The sequence below is a fragment of the Camelus dromedarius genome, chromosome 1 (assembly GCF_036321535.1).
Source record: "Camelus dromedarius isolate mCamDro1 chromosome 1, mCamDro1.pat, whole genome shotgun sequence".
Classification (NCBI taxonomy): Eukaryota; Metazoa; Chordata; class Mammalia; order Artiodactyla; family Camelidae; genus Camelus; species Camelus dromedarius.
The window spans coordinates 103,978,389-104,005,532 of NC_087436.1; the positions used below are offsets into that span (position 1 = coordinate 103,978,389).

The 27,144-nt window shown below is 35.6% G+C and overlaps 1 protein-coding gene across 1 annotated transcript in view; it reads right to left on the reverse strand.

The window, feature by feature from the left end:
• STIM2 (stromal interaction molecule 2) overlaps positions 1-27,144 on the reverse strand; it is a 150,486-nt gene that overhangs the window by 41,286 nt on the left and 82,056 nt on the right. The window contains exon 3 of the mRNA XM_031436267.2: positions 14,813-14,927. Coding sequence (XP_031292127.2) covers positions 14,813-14,927 — 115 coding nt within the window. The remainder of the gene's footprint in view (positions 1-14,812; positions 14,928-27,144) is intronic.

Below are 27,144 nucleotides of genomic sequence, written 5' to 3' on the forward strand. Positions count from 1 at the left end.
CAGCCTCCAGAAGAGTACGTGCAAATGAATACTCCCCAGTATGTCCGCCACCATGTCTATGTCCCCAGGGTAAGCCACAGCCGCCCCCACCTCCCCACGAGACCCTCCAAGACCAGCAGATTAGGTCTGGCCCAGGTTCCTATAAAATCACTGCTTTTGCCATTGGTCCTGGTGAGCATGAGATTTTGTGTGTACCCTTTAAGAGTGAAGTCTCTATTTCCCTCAGTCCTGTGGAGCTCCTGCAATTAAGCCTCACTGGCCTTCAAAGCTAAATACTCTGGGGACTCCTCTTCCCAGCGCAGCCCCCTGGGTTGGGGTGCCTGATGTGGGGCTCAGAACTCTCACTGCTTTGTGGGAGAACCTCTGCACTATAATTATTTTCCAGCTTGTGGGTCACCCACCAGGGCGGGGGGTGTACTTGACTATACCTCGAGTCCTCCCCTCCTACCAGTCTTGCTGTGGTTCCTTCTTTATGTCTTTAATTATGGAAGGTCTTTTCTGATAGGTTCCAGTCTTTTTTATCAATGGTTGTTCTGCAGTTAGTTGTGATTCTGGCGTGTGCGTGAGAGGAGCTGAGCTCTGGCCTGTTCTACTCTGCCATCTTGGCTGCCTCGCCTCTCTTTTTGTAATTTCATAAAGGCATATCTTCCTCGACAAAACTCTGGATGCTTTTATAAACGTTATATTCATTGACTCTCTAATGTTTTATTTGTTCTTTTTCTCCTATTGAGAAGCCTCACTTGGTAAAATTTTATGAGTAACTCAAATGACAAGAACTCAAGGACATCATGAATACATCACACGGCAAAAACCTCCATATTCTTTTTGCAGTAAAGCAGTTGGGAACAGTAGTTGGTATTTTTAAATATTACTTAAGTGTGATGAATACTATTTGCCTTTAGTGGATATTTCGGTCATGTGACAGGAATCATCTATTTCCTGAATTTACATGTACTTGGGGGGCAATACTTTCTAGATTTCCAAACTAACTCAGAATGAACACCACTTAGTTTCTGCCACCTCAGATTCACTTCTTTGACCCTCCAATGATGCTTTTAAAAACACTTATGTTTCCTCTTGCACCGTATAGATATGTCTGGTGAGCCTAGGTGAATGCAGTCAGGGTTTCACCTTGTCAAGTGAAAAGAGCTATGCAGTAGTGAAAATCTGTAATAGCCACGCAGATTTTGGAAAGGGGAGAGGCGGAAGAAAATTTACTGTCCAGGGTTGAGGGTTATATTAGTTCAAATTTAGTTAAAATACCAAAATGGGATAATATATTTGGGAAATAATATCCTCTTATCATAAAATTCAGAGAGGGACCAAAAGAGGCCTGTCTATGAGAAAATCCATTCATAGTCCTAAAGTTTTAGACTGCAAGTGTCAAGAATATATCAGATTTTCTGAAGGAGTAGCTATACTTTATATCTGACCCATGGTGCCAGACCACACCCACCTATTTCTGAATCCAGAAAAACCTTTTAAACTTTTCTTCTACCTGCTCTTGTCAAAGTCTAGTTTCTCTTGCTCATCAGTCTGTTACAGTTGTTTGTCTACTAGGTACCCCTTTTTTCTCTTCTGAAACAAGAATCGAGATCACCAGGGAGAGGGGTCAGAGAAGGAAGTAATCATAGAACATACCCTGGAGGTCACACTGATAAGGTCTAGGCATGGCCACATGACGTAACCCAGTTACTTCCAGAAATTTTTATAACTAGATCAGGCAAGAAAGACTCCTATTTCTCTTTGATCCTGGGAAAAGATAAGTCTACAACTGCCAGCAGCCACAGAGTTAACCTCTAGGAAATGCAGTAGGAGGAAATAAAATCAAAATCCATAAAGAAACAGAAACAGAACTACAGATAACCAGAGTGGATTAAGCCACTGACTACATAGCTACACTTTACTTAAGTTAAATAAAGATAATTTTTAATTAATATAGATTGGTTTTCTCCTATGTCAATTATTTCTCAGCTGGGTCATTCCATTAATATATCTTCCATCTTTTAAAAAATAGAAAAATCCTTCCTTCATGTCATACCTATCTTTAGGTATCATAGTTCCATTTTTCTTCTCCTTCTGAAAGTCAACAATATTTGCTGTCTTCAGTTCCTCTTTAATCCACTCCAATCAGACTTTCACTTCCACCACAACAGTGCAACTGTTTCCGACAACATCACCACCAACCTTGTCCTCTACTTTGCCAATCCAATGGTGAGGTCTCTGCCATGATCTTATTCGAACTTCTGGAGCATCTGACACTGACTGTGCTCTTTCTTAAAACATTTCCTTCATGGACTTCTTGACCCCAGATTCTCCTGGTTCCCCTCATACCTCACCGGTCATTTCTTCTCTTTCTTCTTTCCTGGATCCTCTTCTGCTTCTTGACCTCTCAGCACTTATTCCTTCACTTCTTTGCATCATGATCTCAGGGGTTTTTAACCCTTTTTTTTCCCCCACTACTAATCTCCCAATTGAGCCTGTTTTTACTTTTCCCCCCTAACTGCCTCCATCTCCAAGAAATCTGAACACCACAGGTATATAAAACCCAGATACTATCCTTAATTTCTGTCCCCATCCTCATCAACTTCCTGAATCCAACCCAACAGCAAATCCTGTCAGTATTCTTTTAAACTATATCACAAATCAGACCTCTCTGCTACCTCCCTCCCACCAGGTCACTGCAAGAGCCTCACTTCCACTGCTGCCTCTCTCCCTCCAGAGTTTAATATCCACCCAGTCACTACATAATCTTTTCAAAAGATAGATCATAGATCACTACTTTACTCAAAACTCCTAAATGGAGCTAGACTTGCAATATAATGATATTATACTTATAATAAATCCTAAACTCTTTATTAGACCCTACAAGGTCTTCTGAGATCTGGCCCCCGCTTATCACTCTGATCATACTTGTCTCCCTATCTCTTATGATCTTCTAGCTATACCAGCCTTCTTAAAGTCCCCAAAATACTTTGAGTCTTAGCCTGGCTGATCTCTAAGCTGGAATATACTTCACCCAGACCTTCCTGTGGCTCAGTCTCTCTCGTCACTCAGGTCTACAACCAAACGTCACTTCTCTGGGAAGTTCTTCCTTGACTACTTTACTTAAATATCCCCCATCCTACCTGGTCACTGACTATGTATGTGTTACCCTGCTTAACTTTTATCATATTACTTATCTGTTGCAGCAGTCATGTGAATGTGTATATCTCTACACATACACATGCAAACTTGTTCACTATCTCTCTTCCTAAGAGAGTGCTAACTTCATGAAGGCAGGAAATCTATTTTGCTCAATGCTCTATCCCCTAAACCCAGAATAATGCCAGTCTCCAGGAAGAACTCAATTTTTGATGATGTAATGAATGAATGGAGCAAGTTAGTCTGACTTTAGTCACCTGCAATTAATAAAATCATTGATGGCAGAGTATCCTTACAAGAAATTTCCCATTATTTGAGATAATTTGAGTCCTCTCTTTAATCTTCCTCCACTAAAGAAAAACTTACTAAAACGGATAAACTGCTCAAACTTTAAAGCTATGTAGTAAAAAAAGAAGACATAGTATACTGTAATTTCAAGCCACTCAACAAAGCATATTACAATCAGTTATGCACAGGAATTCATTAAGCGTTTAGTTTTGTGATAAATTCAACTTCTGGTACTTAATAGAGCGCAGGTTCCATTAGAAACTAGAATGATTACTTTTTTGGGCATTCCTGAAAACCACTCAAAGAATCTAGGCACAGTCCTAAAACATATATCCACTAACTTAAAACTTAACCTTCCCTCTTTCAAAACCTTCTAATTACACATCTAAAAGAGAATGCAGTCTAATGCATGGTCAAATTCATGCAATTGAGCATGCTCATTAAAGACAGATGAGAAAAATTTAAACAACTATCAAAGCAGATCAATCTTCAACTATCTCACACTGCAATCTGGGATATGCTTACCTTTGCTAGGGTCACAGGCTCTGGATCAGTGGGTGTGCAGCTAACACACAGAAACCTATTATTATTCATTGTAGGAGAGCTGTAGCACTATCATTAAAATTCTGCCACAAAATATTTGGTACTGGTCAAAACACGGAAAATAAGGACGTTAGAATTCTAATTCTTACAATACATCATTCAGAAACTAGACAAGCAAATAAGAAAATTTGAAAGGTAAGGAATTCCTTAGGCCTCCCCTCTCTGATTTCTCTTCCATTTCCCCTCTTCCCAGCCCACCTTCAACCTTTTCCAAAAAGTTCAAGCTATTGTTTTAAAAAAAAAAAACTGTCATTCAAATTCTTCATAGGAAGTAAATTCTAAAGGATTTGAAAATGGTTAGTGACAAACCTGTGAGTCAGTACCATCTAGCAAAAGAAAATCATTCTGTCAATAAGTTTCTTGCCTTCAATTCATTTTTTATTAACCTAACAATACCTTTTCAATCCATAATCCAACATAATATCCATAAAAAAAATGCTGACATTTATTACATTAAGATGTACTAAGATGTAAACCCAATTACCAACTCCTATACATGGTGGTAGTACTTTTTGAACAAAATACTGCCTGAATTGAAAAGCTTTTTAAATGTTCAATTTTTTAAAAATGTCAGTAGAGTACTTCCCTTTTTCTTTAAGCATAATTAGATCTATCAGTTCTTAAGAAAATCCTTTACTTGATCATACTACCCATTTGTAACTACCAATTTCCTCCATCTTCTTGTCTACCCCTTAAATAGGGTGTTACCTGCTATATCTACTTCATATCTACTCATTCTGTTAAATCATTTTTTGTTGTGGTAAAATATGCATAACATAAAATTTAACATCTTAACCATTTTAAGTGTATAGTTCAATGGTATTAAGTATTCATATTGTTATGCAACCATCCAACTCCAGAACTCTCTTCATCTTGCAAAACTGAAACTCTCTACCCATTAAACAACAATCCCCTGCTCCCCTCCCCCTTCTCCCTCCCCCAGCAACTACTATTCTACTTTCTGTCTCTATGGTTTTGACTACTCTAGGTACCTCATATAAGCAGAATCATACTCTATCTTCCTGTAGTTGCCTTCTTTCACTTCACATAATGTCTTCAAGGTTCATCCATGTTGCAACAGAATTTCCTTCCTTTTTAAGGCTGAATAATATTCCATTGTATACTACATTTTAAAAAATCCATTTACCTGTTGATGCGCTTTTGAGTTGTTTCCACTTAAATCTTTTTTAAGATTTATTTTGTGTGTATATGTGACTCAACTCCCCATACCAATCAATGCTTACATTCTATTCTTCAAGGTTAATGATTTTCTTCTTGCAATATCTAAGAGCTTTTCTACAACACATCGTATTTCTCTATATTAGCACTCTTGGCCTCTTTTCATCTCTCCTCTCTCTATCACTCAATGAGAGATACAGAGAAAGAGAGAGAAGAAATGACTTACAAAGATTCATATAATATAAAGAGAATAAAACATGAAGGATGTCAATGGACAACAGAAACTGAATGAAACTAAGAGCATGCACAAAATATACACGAGATCCTTAGTAATAGTTATAAAAAGTAGACAAAGAAGGAAACAAAATCAGTCATTTCCTCAGGAGTACAACTATACTTATTACAGAGACTTTAAAAGTTCTTCATGAGGGCACTCAGCAAATACTCTGCAATATGGCAGATTATGCCCTCAACTCTACAACCATCCATCACTTCCCGAAAACTCTGCTCTATAGAATTCCAAGAAACTGTACCTTCTTTACTCACCTCTTATGTCTCTGATGGCCATTATTTATTTCATTAGCTAATCCTTGGTTTTTGTCTTAGCACTGTTCCCCGGGGGCTATTTTTTTTCCTTTTCCTTCTCTTAGTGACCTCTCAATTCAAATGACTTTAACTATCATACCTTTATGTGAGTGAATCACAACTCTATATGGTTAATTCTGTTTTAGAACACAGCCCTTAAGTAGCCATAGGCTCCCAGTGATAAACAACTATTTCATACTTTTTTTTTTAGCTGACTACGTGGTAAGGAAATAAAATTGATGATGGAAGTAAAAACTTAATTTCCTTCAATACAACTGACATTTGCTATTTCATTTTGTCATACTGATCTAGACTCTTAATTTTAAGCTAACTACTTAAGTAAGCAGCCGATGTTAAACACTCTGAATCCAAAGTATCTAAATGGCCCACCATTTTCAAAATCTTGGAAGAATTCACAATGATGCGAAAATAAAAGAGAAGCAGAAGACTGGCCAAATGTCAGAAGAATGCTTATGAAGGACCTCTTACTGAAGAGCACCTTAACCAGATGAGAAAGTTTAGACAATAAACATTATTTGCACTTAGTACTCTATTTGAATAAAGTAACCATTCATAGAGTGAAAAGACTTTTAAGTATGAGACACATATACACGTTAGGTGACTTACTCCACATTTTATCATACATGTTCCAGAATTATAGAAATGTTTAGAATTTTTAGAAATAAGTCATGTTCATATTCAAATTGAAATGGCTATCTAGTATCTTTGAAATCTTTATTTTCATTGTATTTTTAATTTGTATTATTTTTATTACAGTTGCCCTTAAATTGCTAAGTAATATTCAGTGGGACAAAACAAAACAAAACAAAACAAAACTCAAGTAAGCATAAGACTTGTTTGAAAAAATATTTTTGTAAAACTGACCATCTTTGAAGGGGAAAACACTAATACCAGTGAACATGTCTCTTATCTAAAAGAGCAGAAACAAAATATTTGTTTCACTTAAAGCAGAATTTAATATAGTGAATCTCCTGCAATAACATATATTTTAACAACCAGAACTTGAACCAAAGTCCCTCCTCTCCACCCTCTTCCCAAACCAAGGATTGGTAAAGCAAAATATAACACACATCCATGTGGAACTGATTCCCAGTTGGTGGGGTAAAGGAGGAAAGAATAAGATGTTCCAGAAAGTCTACTGTTTTCTAGATAGTCCATCACAATGAAAAGTGGACAGCCCTCATTTTTACCTTCTGCAGAAGGTTCTGTAACTGTACTCCAAACTTGAGGTATCCCTTGAGTCTGTGAACATAGCAGAGGAGAAATGTAGAATAATTCAGGTGTACAGAAAACCACAATATGGCAAATTCACAAACAATTTTAGAATAGTACTTCCTTAAATTATAAGAAAAGCTTCATCCTAAGATGAATATACAAAAGTTTGTTATTTGAGAAAAATGAGGCTCACAATATATCTAATTCATACGTTGACACAGAATACAGATTGTCAAATTTTCTAGAGCCCCAAGTACAGAGAGATGTGATAGGCAGTCGGTGTCTGCGTCCTATTCTGAGAGGTGGTCTCTATTTCAGGACAAAACCAAGAAACAACTATAAAGAAAGACAGAGCTGTCTCAAAGTCAAGTATCTTCTACAGATTAAAAAGGCATCATTAATCCCAGCAAATCAGTACATGCAATGACCCTAAATCTCTAAAACTCAAGTTTCCTGAAGTAAGAGGAAGGGTGTCAACAATAAAAGAGAAAGAGAAATAGGAATGAAGGTAACTAATATAATAAAAGCTAAAACAGTTAGCCCTGATGAAGGGATCTGAAATTAAGGGAACAGAGAGACCGAAATACTAACATGGATGATGATTAAGAAGGATTAGCAACTTATTGTGAGTGCTCCGAACTCATTCAGATAATCATATGCTAAAAGTAAAGTTATTTGATTATAAAGGAATAAGGAATACAGTTTATACAAAGTACAAAAGTCAGTTCTGATTAATACAGAAGTGTTCTGCAAATTGATCACGCAATTTACAAATTGATGAAGTAATCTTTATGGTACTCTTACGGCAAAAATGTACATTAAGCACACTTAAATGTTGTCTGATAGAATAAATGAACAATATGTTTTGTCACCTATTCACTACATACCAGAAACTGACTACAAGAGCCTTTTGTTAGTGGTGCAAATAATGACATTTGTCATTCTGAAACTAGATTCTACCTCAAGAACAGGCCTTCCCTTGTATAAACCACTTCCTGTGGACAATGAAAACCCAGTACCTCTATAGACGGCTAACAATTTCTCCTAGAACTAGAAGTATTATATAAAAGTCAAAAGTGTTAAAAACCTGAGTTAGTAAAACAGCATAAGCATTTGAAGCACATTAAGAGCCTTGAGTTTTTTAAATGTGCTATACTAATTATAAATATCCTGAAAGCTATTAATCTAGCAGAGTGCTTCCCAGTGAAGGGGTGACAAGAGATGAAAGGTAAATGTCCCTTTAAGTGCAACTAACTCCTCTTGCCTTACCTGACTTCTGCAAAATGATGTATTTCTTTTTCTATAATCCCACAGTGCCTACTACCTATCTCAACTACAGACAGGATCGCAGCCTTTAATTACCTGTCAACAGACCTTTCTTCAAATAACAGACTGTAGACAGGTGGAGGACAGAAACATATCCTTCATCTGTGTATCTTCAGTACCTGTGTATTTTCATTCTTCCCACTCAAGTCCACATTATATTAAATTCAAAGCTAGTTTTCAGGCCTATAGTGAATTCATTATCCTATAACTCTCCTATAGAAGGTTTTCTAAAACAAGACGCTATAACAGCTAACATTTAGTACAATGATGATAAAAATGTTAAAATACGCTACATAACTTCCCACACACACAGTAAATACTGCCAACCAATCATTTCTATAATAATATCCTTCTTTGCTACTGAGACCAGACACAGATCAAGAATCCTCAATAAAGTGCTGCTCCAGGCAACCACTACACTCGGTATTATCAGTAGAATCTTACTTGTCACTCTTAAAGCAGCTCATCAGATTTAATCAGCAAGGCTCACTAGTCTGGTCTCCCTCTCTGACTAGCCCCATTTCTACTATTCCCCAACCCAGATGCCTCTTCCAGCAGTATCAATCTCCAACATCCCCCATGAGCCATGTTCACATTTATCTGACAAGAACACTAGTACAAGGGCTAATCATTGAGCACTTGCTATGTGGTGGGCACTGCTCTAAGTACCTTACATGTATAAATTCATTTCATCCTTAACAATCTGATGTGGTAGACAACCTTTACCAGCATTTAACAGATGACAGAACTAAGACACAGAAAGGTTAAGCACTGCACGTTAATACCAAAAGACATACTAAATCAGTGATGTATTCTTAACTCATACACTAAAAAATCGTATTTCGGACTTGTAAATTGTGCTCTTTTGAGGGATTTAGGACTAAAGTCTGGACTTACACCTATCCATTTATTCATTTTAATGTGCTAACCTATATATCTCTTCTTTCTCACTTCTCTGTAGGAAAATTTTCTCTCTTTCAAAATTCTGCAGAAGAGTCATCAGCAAGAATGAAGACTTCCCCATAATAAATCTATTCATTCCTTTAAACTCCCATAATAGAACCACTTACCTAGCATTTAATCGACCCTTCCAGTATTGTTATTTAACAGTTCATCTCTGCACAGGTAACAGTACTGTAAGCTCCTGGAGGAGAAAGGCCTTATCTTATACTTAGTACTCCACTATAGTGACTGCCATGCATACTGTAAACATACAAACAAACATTGTGTTCATGGATGCCACAAAGATAATACTACTTTATCATCTACAAGGTCTATATTTTGAGTTACTCTTCTGATAATCCCAAACTATCTGCACTGATCCTTTTACATTTTTTTACATTCCAGTCTCATTGGAACCAATAGCATAGACCTAAAAAAGCTGGTAGATTTCATCAAGATTAGAGTTCAACTTAAACTTTCACACTCTGAAGAAAATCTGTATCAATATTAAGGATCTATATAAAGGAAACAGTCATAATCCTCCTTACTTTTAGAAACTTAACACCCATAGGTCAGGAATTCTTTTCCTTTATATTTCCTTCTATGTACCATTTACATTTTTGCTTTCCTAAACAGAAAGAAAACACTTTGGTCATTTCTCTAGAGCTAGGCTTTATATACACTTGAAAACAACCAGTATTAAATGCCTGCATTTTTCATTCTCTCAGGCAATTTCAGTTCCTTTAAATTTCTAACAACAACAAAAACCAATAATAAACCCCCTGCAAATTTTCCAAATGTCTGTTCAATTTGTAAAGCCCAAAATTACACAGTGACCTTAGGTAAGATAAGACCCGTGCTGAACAGGATGGAAAGATTACCTCATAGCTGTCACATGTTATAATAACTATTTAACTCAATGAGTTATCATTTTTAAAAACAGTACATTACTTAATCAGTTTTTTATCTACTGTGGTCCCTAAATCTTATACATAACCAATAATTTTCTATCTATATTTTCCTTTGCTAGGTATCTATCATTTAACTGCTGCATTCAATAATTTTTACAACTGATCCAGTTAATAGAAATCTGTCTGAAATCTAATACTAGTTTTTAAAATGGCTTTCATTTGCATTGGACTGTTGCCATATACAAACTAACCAAGAATTCTCACAAACACACACACACACAAAAGTACATTCAGGTCATTTTGAAGTTTTTCTGTATGAGATCAAGATCAATTTCTGAGGAACATAATTTTACTCTCCCCCCAATGACAACATTCCATAAAGATCTCAGGTACATTTCACTCTCCAGAGAATTGCACACTACAATCATGAGTATTCAGCCAAATATACCTGTCCATTTTATTGATGAATATTATAAGACTGAATCAAAAACCTTAAAAACTTTAGAGCTGAACATTTTAGTTCATTCAGCATTTTTACAAGATAAGTAAGTCAACACTTAATAAGTGCCTACCTGGTATGGCCAGGAATTATGCCAGGCAGTTTCATTACATTACTCATTTATATCACACAAGAATTGCATCCTATAAGCGAATTTTTAAATGTGCCAAACGTCTTAATCTTCACAAACAGAAGGGCCAGGATTTAAATTTGCATAGCTTGAAAGCCCACACACTTCCTGTAGTGTGCTACCTCCACTTCCAGCACATTTTCAGGTAACTGATGAAGGAGCTATAAGGGGGTTACCATTTATGGTCTAGCTCCTTATTCCCTTCCAGAACTCCTGGTCGACCCTAACAGCCTATGGCAAACACTACCTTCTGGGTACTATCCTACCAGAGAGTTCTTTAGTCCTTCCAGTGGGCTATCTCCATATCTGACACTTACTTCTATTACTGTACACATCACGTATGTTGCAAGTATTTGTTTACTTTGTTCTTCCCACTCAGCTACTCACTCCTTATAGCCCAGAGATGCATTTAGCTCATCTTTAATACTTAGGATCTAATGCCTGCTTAGTTCATAATAGATAAGCATGAATTAGCTTACCTGCAACTGGTAAAAAGGGATCATGTTAATATAAAAGTCACATCAGTTCACCAGTGACTTTTCCTCAGGTGTTATCATTCTACATCACCAAGTAACAGTAAATGAATACAAAGTATAAAGACCACCAAGACAGCAAACCTATGAACACGATATGTCTGCTCACCATTCCTTCCTCCTCTTAGTTCAATCTGGCCACAGCCTCTGTCTTAGAAATGCTTGTTGCTCAGCTCTTATTTTTGTGCATGTTGCCCTTCTTAAATTTAGCAACCTCAGTATCTCCTTCTAGTAGGTCATATTTACTTACTTTTTTAAGGTAAAGTTCTATAATATACTGTAGTATTTACTGATTAGGAATTTAACACATCTTTTTGTACCTGTGCTAGTATTTTTATTAATATTGTTAGTGTTCTGATTACAAACCTGCATAGGTTTTGAGTAGTCTGCTTCAACCCAATTTCTTCCATACACTCTTAATTTTTAAGTTCATAATTTTACAAAGTGCAAGTTTTTCAGGAATGCATATATTTCATTACAGCAGAAATGCTTGTACTCAAACTATTTGATGAACTGAATTACTGAGTATCCAATGCTCATCAGGCATTGTACATTCATTCAACAAATATTTACTGAGTATCAAAGTAAGTAAGGCACTGCTCTAGGCAATGGAGACAACAATGATGGGCAAAGTATGACTGCATGTTTGTGTGTGCAAACATATGTGTGTGTGCCTGTGCATGTATCTGTAATCATATTCAACTGAATTTTAAATTTAAATTAAATATTTAAATGACATATTGTTGCATTTTAATCTCTCTACAAGCAGTTTCCAAACCTTTTCAGAAGAATTTCTCTTTCCCAGGAGAAATCTTAAACAGAAATAAAATACACCAGATGAAACCAGAACTACACATTTATCATGACTTGTCCCTGAGACACCTCCAGGCTATGACTTTAGAACCACTGGTCCAGCAATAATGCCCTGCCTTTACATGAGCCCTTTAACAAATAAAGTGTGTGACACGGTAAAATCAATTGAGAGAAATGATACTAGGAAAATCAATTAGGTTACTGTAAAGCTTCTGGTAGCAGTTTATTTCACCCAGCGCTTCCTTCTCTTGCTGCTGTTTCAGCGGGATGCCCTAAGACTACTCCTCCCAAGCCCTGATCACCTAAGAAGGTTGTATGAGAGGCTGGGGTTAGGAGAAAAAGAAGCACAGAGCAGATAACTGAGGCCAATTCTTTAAAGACTTAGGGGGAAATCTTTTCACCATCACAATGGTAAAATTTTAGGAGGCAGGAATTAAGGCGAAAGCCTAGGGGAAAAGAGATATAAGGGGCTAAGCTAAAACCAAACAAACATTCTCATAAATCACAAAAGATTCCCAAAACACATGAGGGTGGGAAATCAAAATGGGATTTGAGGGCAGAATCCTCTCAAATTTGGGACAGAATAATACATAAAATAGACAAAAACTCTTCCCCACCCCTACTCTCTGAGACTTACATTCTCGGGGGGCCTGGGAGAGAAGGGAGATAAACATAACAAATAAGTCAAATGTATTGTATCTTAGAATGTGATACAGGACATGGAAAAAGTGTGAAGCTGAGGAAGAGAGATCAACAAGAGTGCCAAAAAACAAAGGCGGTGGGGAGGGTGTGGTCTGCAATTTTAAATGGAGTTGTCAGAGCAGGCCTCAGGGAGAGAAAAAGCACTGAGGTAATAAAAGAGTTAAGGGAGTTAGCCAAGAGGACATCAGCATTCCTGCAGCTGCAGAATAGTAAGGAGTCCAGCTGGGACAGAGCACAGTGAGAGGGACGGACAGGACATGAAAAGGAAGAGAAGAGGGTATGTGGAGGGCAGATCATGTAGAGCCTTACAGATCTTTGTAAAGATTCTGGCTTTTACTCTGAGCCAATACAGACTACGAGCAAATTTGATTTATATTTTAAGTAGATTACTCTGCTAAGTGAAGAACACAAGTATACACAGGGAAATCCCTAGGCAGCCACTGCAATTATCCAGGAAAGAGATGGGGGCTGAAGCAGGGTGGTGGCACAACAGGTAGTGAGAAGTGGTCAAATCTTTTCTTCTCCATTCAAACATAGTTAAGTGGGCGCCATTCAACTTACCACAAACCCCGAATTTAAAATACACTAGTAGCAACAGACTCCATGATGGGTTTCTCAGTCCTTTACTAATACCTACACAGTGCTGAGTTCTCATATAAGCAGACTGTCTTACTGAGTTTTCAACCATTCTAGCACTTTCCTGCATGAAATTTATACTCATTTATTCCTATTCCTACCCACGTTCATATTACACTAAAATGGTATGGGGAAGGGAAATGAAAAGACAGATATTTTTTAAGTTTATGTATCTTTCATTGAAGTCAGCGGTATTTTTTCCTTCTTTCTTTTTCTTCTTCTCGGAGTATTTCATCAGATGCCTCTTTTAAAAAGTGAAAACAAAAATGTAAACAAGCTATAAACCTTCTACATTAATAAAAATACTGAACATTAATGGAATAGTTTCCCAAATGTTACCACTGACAGTCTAGTAAACATTATTATTTCTTCATACTCTTACTTGGTAATCTACCCCCAGCTTCTTTTTAATCTCATTTCATTACTCAAATTTGCAGAGTAAAATATATGCTACAGGGGGAGGGTATAGCTCAGTGGTAGAGCACGTGCTTAGCATGCATGAGGTCCTGGGTTCAATCCCCACTACCTCCACTAAAAATAAATAAATAAACAAAACTAATTACCTACCCCCCCCTAAAAAATATTAAAATTTGAAAAAATACATGCTACAACATAATTGCTTGACTTTGATAAAAGATTAGAAACATTAGAAAAAGACATCTTGGTTGACTCTGTTACAAAAAAAAAAAAAGCTTAACAGACTTTTTTTTTAAGCAGTTTTCTAGTATTAGGGATCAAGTTAAGGTTTTAGGTCATACATTTTTCCGGCCCTAAACAACTGCTATGCATAAGACAGCTTGAGGACTTACAAGTTGAAAAAGGGATAAAATGTAAATTACACAACTCTATCATGCGCTATTAGAAAACTTCATAAAGGGTTTACTTAAGGAAAGGCTTAAAACTTCTGTGCCTTCTAAAGACTTTAGGAACTGTTTTCCTTAAGTGAAAAGAAAACTTTGGGATCCATATGTTTATTTGATAAATCTTTTACAATAATGCCATTTAACAGATGAAACAATGCTCTACAACTTTAAGCTCTAAGACATGCATTATCTTATTTATTCTAGTATAAGGTATTAAATTATCTGACAGGCTGACCCTCAATAAATCCTAAGAAAAATGAAAACCATATTTCAAAATCAAAAATGGAACAATTATTTACTAAAATATAAATATCCTCAGAGAAATGTTATTTGATTTTTTGGTTTTTTGCAATTAGTGAGTTAACAACAGTTAAGCAGGCAGAAAAGCAGCTGAAGGATCCAGATCACTAAAACAGTCTTACCTTCTGATGTTTTCCATCGTTTCCATAAATCCTCAACAGTTATATGCTTATCTTCTCTGTGCAGATGGCTGTGTTTATTAGTAGCATCTTTGTACTTCATATCTTCTCTGATAAACTATAAAGAGAGCACACTAAGTTAAGTATACTTAAATTCACTATTTTCTTCTTTATAAAACAGAAAGAAATAAAATTTGAAATCCAGTGGTTGGTGATTTTCAGATAATAACTGGTACATTGTTGGTATTTTATACTCACGTTATTCTTACAAGTTTATGAAATTTGCTTAATGCGATGCCTTCTAACCACAGCAACAACAGCAGTAAAAGTACCTGTTTAATGTTCATTATTTATCAGGTACTATTCTACATTATATGATAAATATGTCCTATCTATACACACACACATACACACACACACACACACACTGGGAGAGAAGTCATTTAACTTCATGACAGTTCTATAAGGAAAGTATTATGTATCACCGTTTTATAGATGAGAAAACCAAGATCCAAAGAAGTTAAGGAATTTGTCCAAAGTTGAAAAAACAATGAACATCAGAGATGAGTTTCCAACCCAAGCAGTACAGTTATGCTCAACAGCATCATATACTACCTCAATATTATACATTTTTACTAAATTTTTAGTGACAGGGTATTTCAGAACACAATAAATGCTAATCTCAATTTCTGCATCATTATTTCTATGTTCTCCTATCTTTTAAGTCATTATTTACAGCTCAATTACAGTGTTTAAAACTAAAGTATTTTACAAAACTGAAGTAGATCCTCTTAATCTTACTTTAAAATATATAGAGAGAGAAAACACTAAAATTTTCTTGCTACAAACCAACCTACTCTGTATTACTTCATTATATAAAATTCCTCAATTGCTCCCCATTGTCTACCAAATAAAATGCAAACTTCTTTTTATGAATTACATACCATTTCCCAACCCCATCCCTGACAATCTTTTAGGCCTTATCTTTTGATGCTTTCCCCATATTAACCCATTACTTTAATTTTATGAAACTAATACTGTTTTTTTTATTATTACGCTTTTTCTGTCTCAGTATTTCTGATGTTTCTTGTTTTGCTTCGCATCTTTATTGATTTTTTTCTGATTCCAAAAGTATAAGATCACACACAAGATTATTTCAGAAATCCGTAATGCAGAAAGTGAGAATCTTATATAGCCCCAAACCCTAAAGGCGTATTTTTCTGACTTTTATATACACACAATGAATATTATCATCAGACAAAAGACCAAATGTTGCTTTTGAGTAGAGTTATCCTCTACTGAAACTAAAAAAAGAAAAATTTTATAGTTGTATTAAAATAGAGAAAATCATTTCACTTTTCTTAGCTAAATAACCTTGGGTGCAAAATGAAGAAACAAGGTTTTAGGGAAAACACCACCACTCAGCATGTGGTCTGCAGCCTACTGTCAGTCAGCAAACTGACACCAGTGTACAGCATACAGACAAGTGGAGAAATTTCAGAATTTAGAAACTTTTATAGCAATTAGACAATGTTTTCAAAGAATTTGACTCAAGTAAGTGGCAAATGTACTTACCATGTAGGTCCTATTCATAATGAACTGAAAATGAAAAACCTGGCCCCTCACCACAGGTAATTTGAAAAGCATTCATCTAGAAGGTCTACTCTAGCACTTACATTTTCTGCTGTTTTAAACAGTGTCTTACTCTTTTTTTCTAAATGCCTCCTTTTAAAGTTATCTTTAAAGGGGCCTGCCTCACTGCCTCCACTCCTCCTATGTCTATTTCCCTATTTCTGCCCATCCCTCTTCCTCTTCCTGACCAATCTTTTCAGAATCCTGTAGATATACCTGGAAAAAATCATTGCCACTGAGATGCTCAGAAACTGCCCCTATTTTGGAATAGATCCAAGAGCTAGAGAGAAATTCTAGATTGAAAAACATGATGACTGAGAGAGCGGAGAGGAAGCCTGTCTTGGAAATGGTCCAGTCAGTTGGAACAAATGGAAACTGTTTCATTTATGTGATACATTTAAAAAAACAATGTCCTAGGAAATTCTTTTCACCACATGAACACAAAGAATCCAGAAGTAGAGTTCTGTGGTTTTAGGATCAAATATTTCAGAAAATAAAGCTAATTATCATATATAAACTGATGTCACATCCTAGCTACTGAACTATTTTTTTTTGAGAGCCCAGAAGAAGTGTATAAATATCTACCAAAATACGTGATTAACAAAATAAAATAATTAAGATATCAAAAAAGGAAATTTTAAAAAGCTTATAAAGATATCTATAGTGTACTTGCTTATGTAAAAGGACTGTCTGGCTCCTAAGAAAGTTGGGTGAAAACAGTAAATACACCAAATTATATTTTCCCTGGAATTATCATTTAAACATTAATATATACTTACTTCTGTTTTAAAACACAAGTCCCAAGATAACACAAAAATATATTCATAAAACATAAAAGTATATTTTATATCTCATCTATCTTCAACATCTGATCACAAAATATAATTAGAAAACACTACAATTAGAATCACTTTATATTGAAATGTTGGAAAATATTTAACTAAACCAAATACACTAAAAACCATCAGTGTCCATTAAACCCTCTTCCCAATATACTACAGAAGTGCAGAACACTGTGACTGCTCAAACTTTTCTAAAACTTTACAGAAAATTGTAAATTTTAGAAATAAGGCAGGCTAGTAGAGAAATTCTTAAAAGAATCACCTGTAACTGAAAACTCATGAGCAAATGACAAATACTTCTTATTCACTGAAATCCATGAATTAAGAGATCTGAAAATAGATTCTGAAATCCAATGAAGTAAGTCTTCAAATAATGTACAGCAAATAATGTAGAGTTCTTTGGGAAACATATCCTATTCTGCAAACCTACTGTAGAAAGCCTGAATTGATGACACAAATAAAGGAGTGCTCAATAATACATGACTACTGAATTATCTTTTCAAAAACATTCACTCAGATCTTCTGGTACATTATAGAAACTACATATTCAGTTTCAGAAAGTTACTTTTTATTTTGAAATACTCTCAAAAGTTGCATAACAACAAAAAGCTCCCCCTCACCCTCTGAATCATTTGAGAATAAATCATAAGCATGTTGTCTCATTACCACTGAATAATTCATCATGTTTTCCTATAAACATAATGTTATACTATATAGTCATGGCATGACCACAAAAATTAGGAAATTAACACTGATACTCTCTACTCCATACTGTCTAATCCACAGAACACATACAATTTCTCCAGTTGCCTCAATGATATTCTTTGTAGCAAAAGGATTCAATCTAGGACCATGTGTTATATTTAGTCCACATGTCCCTTTAGTCTCCTTAAATTTAGAATAGTTCCATCAGTCTTTCCTTGACTTTAATAAACTTGAAGGCAGTTACCTTTTAAATGATAAGCTGATTTCAGTTCCTTGCACCTGTAACATTTGCATTTTATACTTGTGTTTTATATTTGTGCTGTTATTTCTTGTATTTATTTTTACTGCTTATGTTTTAGGTTTATTGCATTTGTATTTATATTTGTATCTTGTATTTGTGCAGTTATTTTTTGATACTGCTTTAATAAAATCTGATACATACTAGTATAGAAATATTTTGAGACTCTATATTCAGCCTCTACCTCCTTCCCTGAGAACTCCTACCAACATTAGTGTGGATCTCTGAATGCCAGTCACCCCTCCTTTGACCTATCACTCACTGCTATGGCTATGTGATCAAAGGGCAGACACTTGACACAGAAGGAAACAATCCAGAGCCTGACCAAGATGAAAGGATTCTATCTCACAAGAAACTACAAATCAGACCATGAAACATTAGGTCACTTGGCCACGGTTCTGGATTTTTTGAGTGATAATGACACTCCGTTGAAGGTACCATTTTATGAGCGGTCAAGATGGGCCAGGTGGTGAGGGGAAGGGAGGAAGCCAATAAGCAGAGAGAGAAAATATGAAAGAGACAGACGTGAGCACAGAGATAGAAAGAAACAGCACAGAACAGCCTTGGTTCTTCACAAATTCCCAGTTTCAGTTCCTCAGAAGGCCTGGGCTACACAAACCTTGCCCTGATTTCCATGATATAACAATGATAAACCTGTGTTTCCCTTTTTAAATTTAAATACGTAATTTTAAGACTTCAAAACCCAGGAGAGGTGATTTATCATCACAGTTAAGCACTCGGACTCTGGAATCTGACAGACTATATTCAAAATCTGACTCCATTACTTATGTTCTCTTTTGCCTCATATTTTCTCCTCTGTACAGTGAGGAAAATAAAATTGTCTACTACACATGGTTATGAAGATTAAATTAAAATGCATTCACAGTGCATAGAAGTATGAGACAATAAGAGTATTTTGAGTGATTTTTATATATCAATGTGATTTCTGTTAAAGTGTAAAGCCTAAACAAGTGAGTTTCACCCTGACTATTTTGATTGGTTTAATACACATTTTGGGGAATATCAGACATTTATAAAGATAAGATTGACCAATACTCTTAAAGTACCATTTCAGATATTCTGAAACAAAATACACAACAGAGATGGAGAGGAAAACCACAGCCTTTTCACTGACAACATAAGCAGGAACTTTCCCAAGGGACACCTGTCATCAAAACAACAGTGTCCAAGGTCTGACATGTGAGCTGGTTAAAGCAGATGAGCTCCTTGAAAAAACCTGCAGGGTCTTCCTGTCTTGAAAATACTACTAAAATAGGTTAGTATAATGTCTCAGGGGAAATAATGCATAACAAGAAAGGTAACTACCATTATTCTCACTTTTAAAGATGAAAAAGCTAAGGCCAGGAGAGGGTTAGCAATTTATTCTACTTTGTACAGCTATTCAGGAGACCTAATACTGGAAGTAAATTTTGAAGAATTCCAAAGTTTATGTTCTTCACCACCATCCTAATCTAGATGTTCTATAAAAATGCATTGATTCCCAAACTCTCAGAAGTGATAACATGCTAATTAAGCATGAGCTGCCCATGTTTCTCTCTTCATCCCAAAATTGTTAAAGTAAACAGCACAATGGTTGTGAGCAAAGACTCACAGACCACACAGATATCCCAAATCTATTATTTGTTGTATGACCTTAAGTTACTTTATGCTCTATGCTTCTGTTTTCTCATGAGCAAAATAGTAATAAAAGTCATAAGTCAAAGGGTTGCAAAAATTAATTTATTTCATATGAAGTGTAAAGAATGGTGCTTGGGTATACAGTAAACACTCAATGTCAGCTATTCCATGTAAATCATTTATTTTTTTTTTGATTTTTGCCTTGATTTGCACACTGTATACCATTTCTTAAAGTAACTGAACACAGTCTGAGATACTACAAAACATCAGCTGATAATCACTGATCTAAGAATCAAATCTACAGAGAGCAGCAATTATCAAACTTGACTGGAACCCAGCACACGAGATGCCGTAACCAGTGTTAGTTAGAGGCTGGTACTGACATTCCTTGCTTTAGTAACTTTCATCTTTTCATCTAAGGTGGTGATGACACTGACACAAAAACACAGGCAAATTGGAATGTGTTTTCATGAAAGAGTGGGGGGAAAAGGTAAATTATTTTTACCTTTACCTTAAAAAAATTTCCTCTGATCCTAAATTCAAACATGTAAATTCTACGCTAATGAAAATTTCAAGCTAATCTGTTTAGTTTCTACACTTTAACACAAGCATAACTTTACACTTCTGCTCACCTCCTGTGAGCACTGCAGCACTCCGCAGTGAGCACTGTAACTCCCTGCAGTGTTGCTATAGTACCATTTCAGCCCTTAATCCCATTCCCTGAGCTTCCAACATCAAAACCCATCAGTCAATCCCCAGTTTACCTACAATAAATCCACCGATGACCTCCTTTCAATTCTGTTCTCAGAACAGCTCAAGAGTCAACTGGCTTCACAATTACTGTCAACACCATTTAAGACAGACCATGGCCTTTTTAAAAACAACTGTAGAATTTAGCCATTATTTATGACACTAGTGCATTGACTGATCAGTTGATAGAGATGACAAATGACAGAGTCAAACAACTAATTTACAAAGAAACTTGTAAAACACAGTGTTTTTATGAAATGAAGTTTGCCTGCCATTTGTTTTACAGAAACCAATGCATGATCTATATCATGATTACTCTTAAAGATTATTATTGATTACAATCCAAAAATCTCTAACAAAATTACCCATGATTCAACATCAGTCTGTCCACTAATTAAAAAAAAAAAAAGTACTGTACTGTTATTATAAAGAACACCAAAATAAGAGTCAAATGACTTATCTCCTGTGTTCTCATTTGTGAGGTAAAAACTACCTCATAAAGCTATGAAGATGAAGAAGGGAGCATAGCTTTACAAATATATGGTAAAAATTTGTTGCTTTTATTGGAGTTAAAACAGGTAGGTACCATGGCAACTAAAGACACCAAAGTCAAGTTTCGACCTTAGTCTCTGGCCAAAATCTACCATTAGAATTTGGTCTCAAATACCAGAGCTTTAAATACCCAAAGACTTACTTAAATGTCTTTCTTGCACATGAATTGTGTGATCAATACTCATAAGATGACATAAACTAATATCCAATCAGCATAACATCAATAATATATAAGGTGAGTCATTCAGATTTAACAATATGTGAAATTCTCTTTAAGTAATGATAAGCATTCAAGATGTAACAAATAAAAAATCTCCTGTTTTTTATTTGCTAAAATTTAGTAAGTCAGAACTTATACTTTCTGCCAAAATTAAATTACAGAGACCAGATTTACCATCCTTCTTCAAAACAACTAAAAAAAACAGAGAAAATAATGCACAACGACAGTTTTCAAGACACTGAACATCAGGCAACAAACTACAGTGATCCCTGGAAGACAAGAAACAAAGCATGCCCTATGACTGACCTAAATTTGTTCCTGGAGAGAACTTCCAGAATAAGGTGCAGGAAGAGAGAATCCAGGCAGAGACTGGCAGTTCTCTGAAGCTGAAGAGATGAAACTGGAAGGCTGGGGAGACCAAGGGAGGCTAGAGAGTCTAGGACTAAGTACCAGAGAAGCGTGAGCTGCACAGAGAGAGAAGCCTGGACATCTAGGAGGGGTGCCTTGGGTTTTAGCTGACTATTGATTAGCTCATGCATGCAAGGAAGCTACAGCAAGCCAAGGAAAAAGGACATGCAAAAGAACTGAAGAAAATCCCTAAAAATTACACAGGGCAGGGAATGGTGCTTGTTCCAAGACAAAGTGGAAAACCTCATAATTTGTGGGTCACCAGGTAGAATACCAAAAAGGATTTTGCCTAAGCCCTGGGGATATTAACCCTAGACTAAACTCTACATTGGCCCTACCTATAAAAGCTTGTAAGTACCAGCCAAAGGTATTAAACTGTTTCCAAGTAACTTAACTCTGTCCACAAAGCTTAAGAACATTTATAGGAATGCAAAATATTCAGGATCCAACAAGGTAAAATCAACAATGTCTGGCATCTAGTGAAAACTATCAAACATGCTAAAATACAGAAAAATAAAACCCCAAATGAGAGTAAAAGTCAATCAAAACCAACCCAGAAATGGCACATGTGAGAGAATTAGTGAACAAAGATAGTAAAACAGTTATTGCAGCTATATTCTAGGTATTTAAGAAACAGACCACAGATACAGAGAATGAACTAGTGGTTCCCAGTGGGGAGAGGGAAGAAGGGAAAGGCAATATAGTGATGGGGGAAAAAGGAAGTTAGGGTAAATACTAAGGCAGGGAAAAATGAGGAAGTTAGGATAAATACTAAGATGGGGAAAAAAGAAGTTAGGGTAAATATGAAGCATGTTAATGGAGACATGTAAGATTAAAAAAAAATTTGCAAGACCCAAATCAAAATTCTAAACATGAAAATTCCAATAAAATATATGAAAAATATCAAATGAGATTACTGACTGACTAAATACAGCAAACTAAAACATCAGCAAACTTAAATACAATAAGCATCAGAAAGTATCGAAATTAGATAATGAGCTGTGGGAAAACTTTAGACAGCCTAACATAGGTGTAACTGGAGTCCCTGAGAAGCCAAGGAATGACAAAAGATGTATTTGAAGAAATGATGGTCAAAATTTGTCCAGATTTTATTAAAACTATAACCCACAGATTCCACAAGGTCAATAAACCTCAAGACGAGAGACACAAAGGAAACTACAGCAATCTAAGTCATAGTCAAATAGCTTAAAATGAGAGACATAGAGTATCTTAAAAGCAACTTTGAGGAAGGGAAAAGGCACATTAAGTAAGGGGAACAAAGACAAGGAGGACAACACTTTTCATCAGACACCATACAACCCAGGGAACACTTCAACAGCACAAAGTATAAAAGAAATAACTGTTAACTTACAATTCTTACCTAGCAAAAGTATCTTTCAAATATGAAGGCAAAATAAAACCTTTTTCACATATACAAACACTAAAAGAGTTTGTCACAAGAAGTCCCATACTATTAGAAATGTTTTTAAAGTCCTATAAACAGAAGGAAAATGGTATCAGATGGAAATCTTCATAAAGGAATAAAGATTGCTGGAAATGTAACCACATGGAAAAGTATACGCAATTTATTGTAGGTCAATTTTACTCCAATAAAGTTGTTGGGGGAAAAAAAACAGCCTGTACAGGAGGTGTGGGAAATGGCACATTCATTCATCTGTGAGAGTACAAATTAGTACAACCTTTTTGGAGGGCAATTTTGGCAAGTCAATTAAAATGTTAAATGCTTGTTGTCTTTATCCCAGAATTTCCACTTTTCAGAATTTATCATACAGCAACACTCCCAGAACTATATAAAAAGGTCAAGAACTTTCGTTACAATATTGGTACCAATAATAAAAATTTAAAACTACTCAAACTGCCAACAGGAGAATTGTTAGACAAATTATGACACTACTATAGCAAAATTAAAAATAATTTTTCTTCATCATTTTTATCTTTAATAAAAAAGCACATTTTATCTGACATTTAATAAAGTTATTCCATTGAGTATGATTACCTCACATATTTTTCATACCGATTAGCTCCCTTATATGGCCAATATATTAAAAAACAAAATTACAAATTAATCAGAGCTTCTGAAATACATTTTCATATTCTCTCTTAACTTTTATCCTAAGGAAAGTGTTACCTAGATTCACCAAAGCACTGTTTGATAATTCCCAAGAACAACACAGAATTAAGTCAGGGATTCTCAGTCTTACTGAGATTAAAATTCTCATACAAGTTTATTAACTATATTTATTTTATAAAATATCTATTATATATTTAATTTACATCTGGTAATATATGTTGGGGTCTCTGATAAAACAGAGAAAGAGAGACAGAGATAAAAGGAGAGTAACATCCCTCAATCTCCTTACTCTTGATGTTATCATGGGAGAATATATAATACTCGGAGTTTTGTGGCCATTCCCAAACATGAGTAGAAAACCAACAAAAAGAAAAAAGGCTAACACAGAGCCCTGCACATCACTGAGCCTCTGAACTAACCTTGAAACCATCTGGTCTGAGACTTACCACAAATTTCAAAAGTTAAACTCCTAAAAATTGTTAAAACTCCTTTAATTCAGGTATTATACTATTTGCAGCCAAAATCATCCTAAAATATACAAACTTTAGATAACAGATCTAATTGATGGGGACCAGCAAGCTATAGAAGTTATTGTAAAAATATAAGAAATCACAAAATCATACTGGTAAACTGACTTTATAAGTCAATTGTCCAACTGCATATTATTATGTTTTAACAGAGACTAAGGGGTATGAAGCCATCCAAAATTTGTTTCAACCTAATTATATACATAGTTCTATTTCTATTATATAAGTTATAGGGGTACAATACAGTGATTCACAATTTTTAAAGGTTTTACTCCATTTACAGTTATTATAAAATATTGGCTATATTCCCTGGGTTGTACAATATATCCCTGTAGCTTATTTTATACATAATAGTTTGTACTTCTTAATCCCCTACCCCTGGACTGCCCCTTCCCCCTTCCCTCTCTCCACTGGAAACCACTAGTTTGTTCTCTGTGAGTCTGCTTCTTTTTTCTTATATTCACTAGTTTGTTGTATTTTTTAGATTTCACATGTAAATGATATCATATAGTATTTATCCTTCTCTGTCCAACTTACTTCACTTAACATAATGTTCCCAAGTCCATCCATGTTGTTGCAAATGGCAAAATTTCATTCTTTTTTATGACTGAGTAGTACTCCATTGTGTGTGTGTGTGTGTGTGTGTGTGTGTGTGTGTGTGTGTGTGTCACAAAAGACATATTTACTTGAAATGTACTGCTCAACCCTCAGGATCATTAAGAAAGCCAACCTCTGAGATCCCATTAACCTGCCATATATTGTAATTTTTAAATGTCTTTTTCTATCATTCATTGATTTTTTAAGGGTAGAAAAGAGAAAAGGAGTTTAAAATACTTCCATCACTGAGACTCAGGGTAGCAACTGTAATCCATTTCTTTGAATAAGACAATCCTATATTGGTAGTCAGGGAATGGTGGCCTGTTAGGGCTCCTAGTTATAGCCTACAGAAAGAGTTTAACTTCTCTCAATTACCAAACATATGCCAGATAACCAATGTGAAACAAATAAAATACAAAAAGTTGACTGAAAGAAAAGAATAAAATGAAAATAAGGGTCAGGCTAAACTATAAACCAACAAATGCCATAAGGGAAAGACATGGTACAACGTTACTCTGGCTTAGAGGAACAATAGAAAAAATTAAAAATAAACAAGGAAGACTTTATATAGATGAAGTTCTATTTCAGCAAAATCTAAAAATTAATCTTAAAAATGGGTATCATTTGACATGCAAAATGGAACAGGAAGAGACTGTGAGAAATTATGAGTGAAATGCCTCATGAGAACACAGGATGTGTACAAACAGCTGCCTGTCAGTAGTTCACTTTGGCTAGAGTAAAGAGTGTGTAAAGAAGCTGTGCAGTAAATAGCAATGGCTAAAAGAGCAGATTAGGAACTAACTACAGAAGATCGTGAATGCCGAATTAAGAAATCTAGACCATACTTGGTGGACTTTAGCAGTGATTCTCAAAGCATGGTCACTAGACAACAACGTCAACATCCCTTGGGAATATTTAAAAAGGCAAATTCTTGGGTCTAATCCCAGACCTACTGAATCAGAAACTCTGAAGATGGGCTTGGCCATTTGTGTTTTAACAAGTCTTCCAGGTGATTCTGATGCACATTTAAGTTTGAGACTACTGGTCTATGAAGACCCAGTCCAAGTTGAAAGGAGGCAGGGAATAGCAAAATACCATACTCTAAAATATTTTAATCAAGTACAAATGGTCAGAATTTACTTTAAAGGCGGAAAAGATGAGCGATGGCAAGACAAGTTGGAAAACCAAATAATAATAATAAAACAACAATTCAGAGGAGACAAGAAGGCAGAGAAAGACGAGTATGGAACATTAAGCCTGAGTTGTAGGTAAGAGTGATAACACCAATAAAAATAACAAACTTCAGGGGAAATAGTTTTGTAAGGAAGTCAGTAATTGGCTCAGCATGAGACTTCCTAAACAGGAAAACAAGAGATTGTTATGAATTTTTTTTAGAATTTAGGACACCAAGTTGGAGATCCCAGCAGACAAAATGTGAAACTGGTATTCAGGAAAAAAGTCAGAACTGAATATACACAGATAATCAAAGCTATGTACCTGAATAAAGCCTCCTAGAAAGTGAAAGAAAGGAAAGGAGAATCCGAACGACAAAAATCTTACGTAAGAGACTTCTGGTTCCCGGTTCTACATGCAAGGGTCTTGGGAGTCACCACTCCATTCTAACAAGTAAAAAGCTGAACAGACTGAAAAATAAACATCTCTTAGATCCATAAAAGAGAGGAAGACACAACAAACCCAGGCCCCTAAGCCTGGAGAGTTGACAAGCAACTACAGAGAGCCTCAGTTTACTAAAAGAGACTTAAGAGCAGGAGCTGCTGAGGGAACCAGTGCAGAGATAGGAAAACCTGAACTGTGATAAAAACAAGACAACAGGGCCAAAATGAAGTCACTTATGCTAAGCCCCACAGCACCAAACCAAGACTGACTTAATTATAGTTACGGTCTCTCCCAAGAACAGAATCCTAAACCAATAAATCAGGAATCACCTGATCAGCACTAGTGAGATAATCTGCCTGACAGACCCCAGTCATCCCCTAAAGGAAGGAGACCTTGCCACAACACAACCCACCTGTTTGTTGCTGGTGTAACTTCCGTGTCCGCTCCCTTCTGCCCA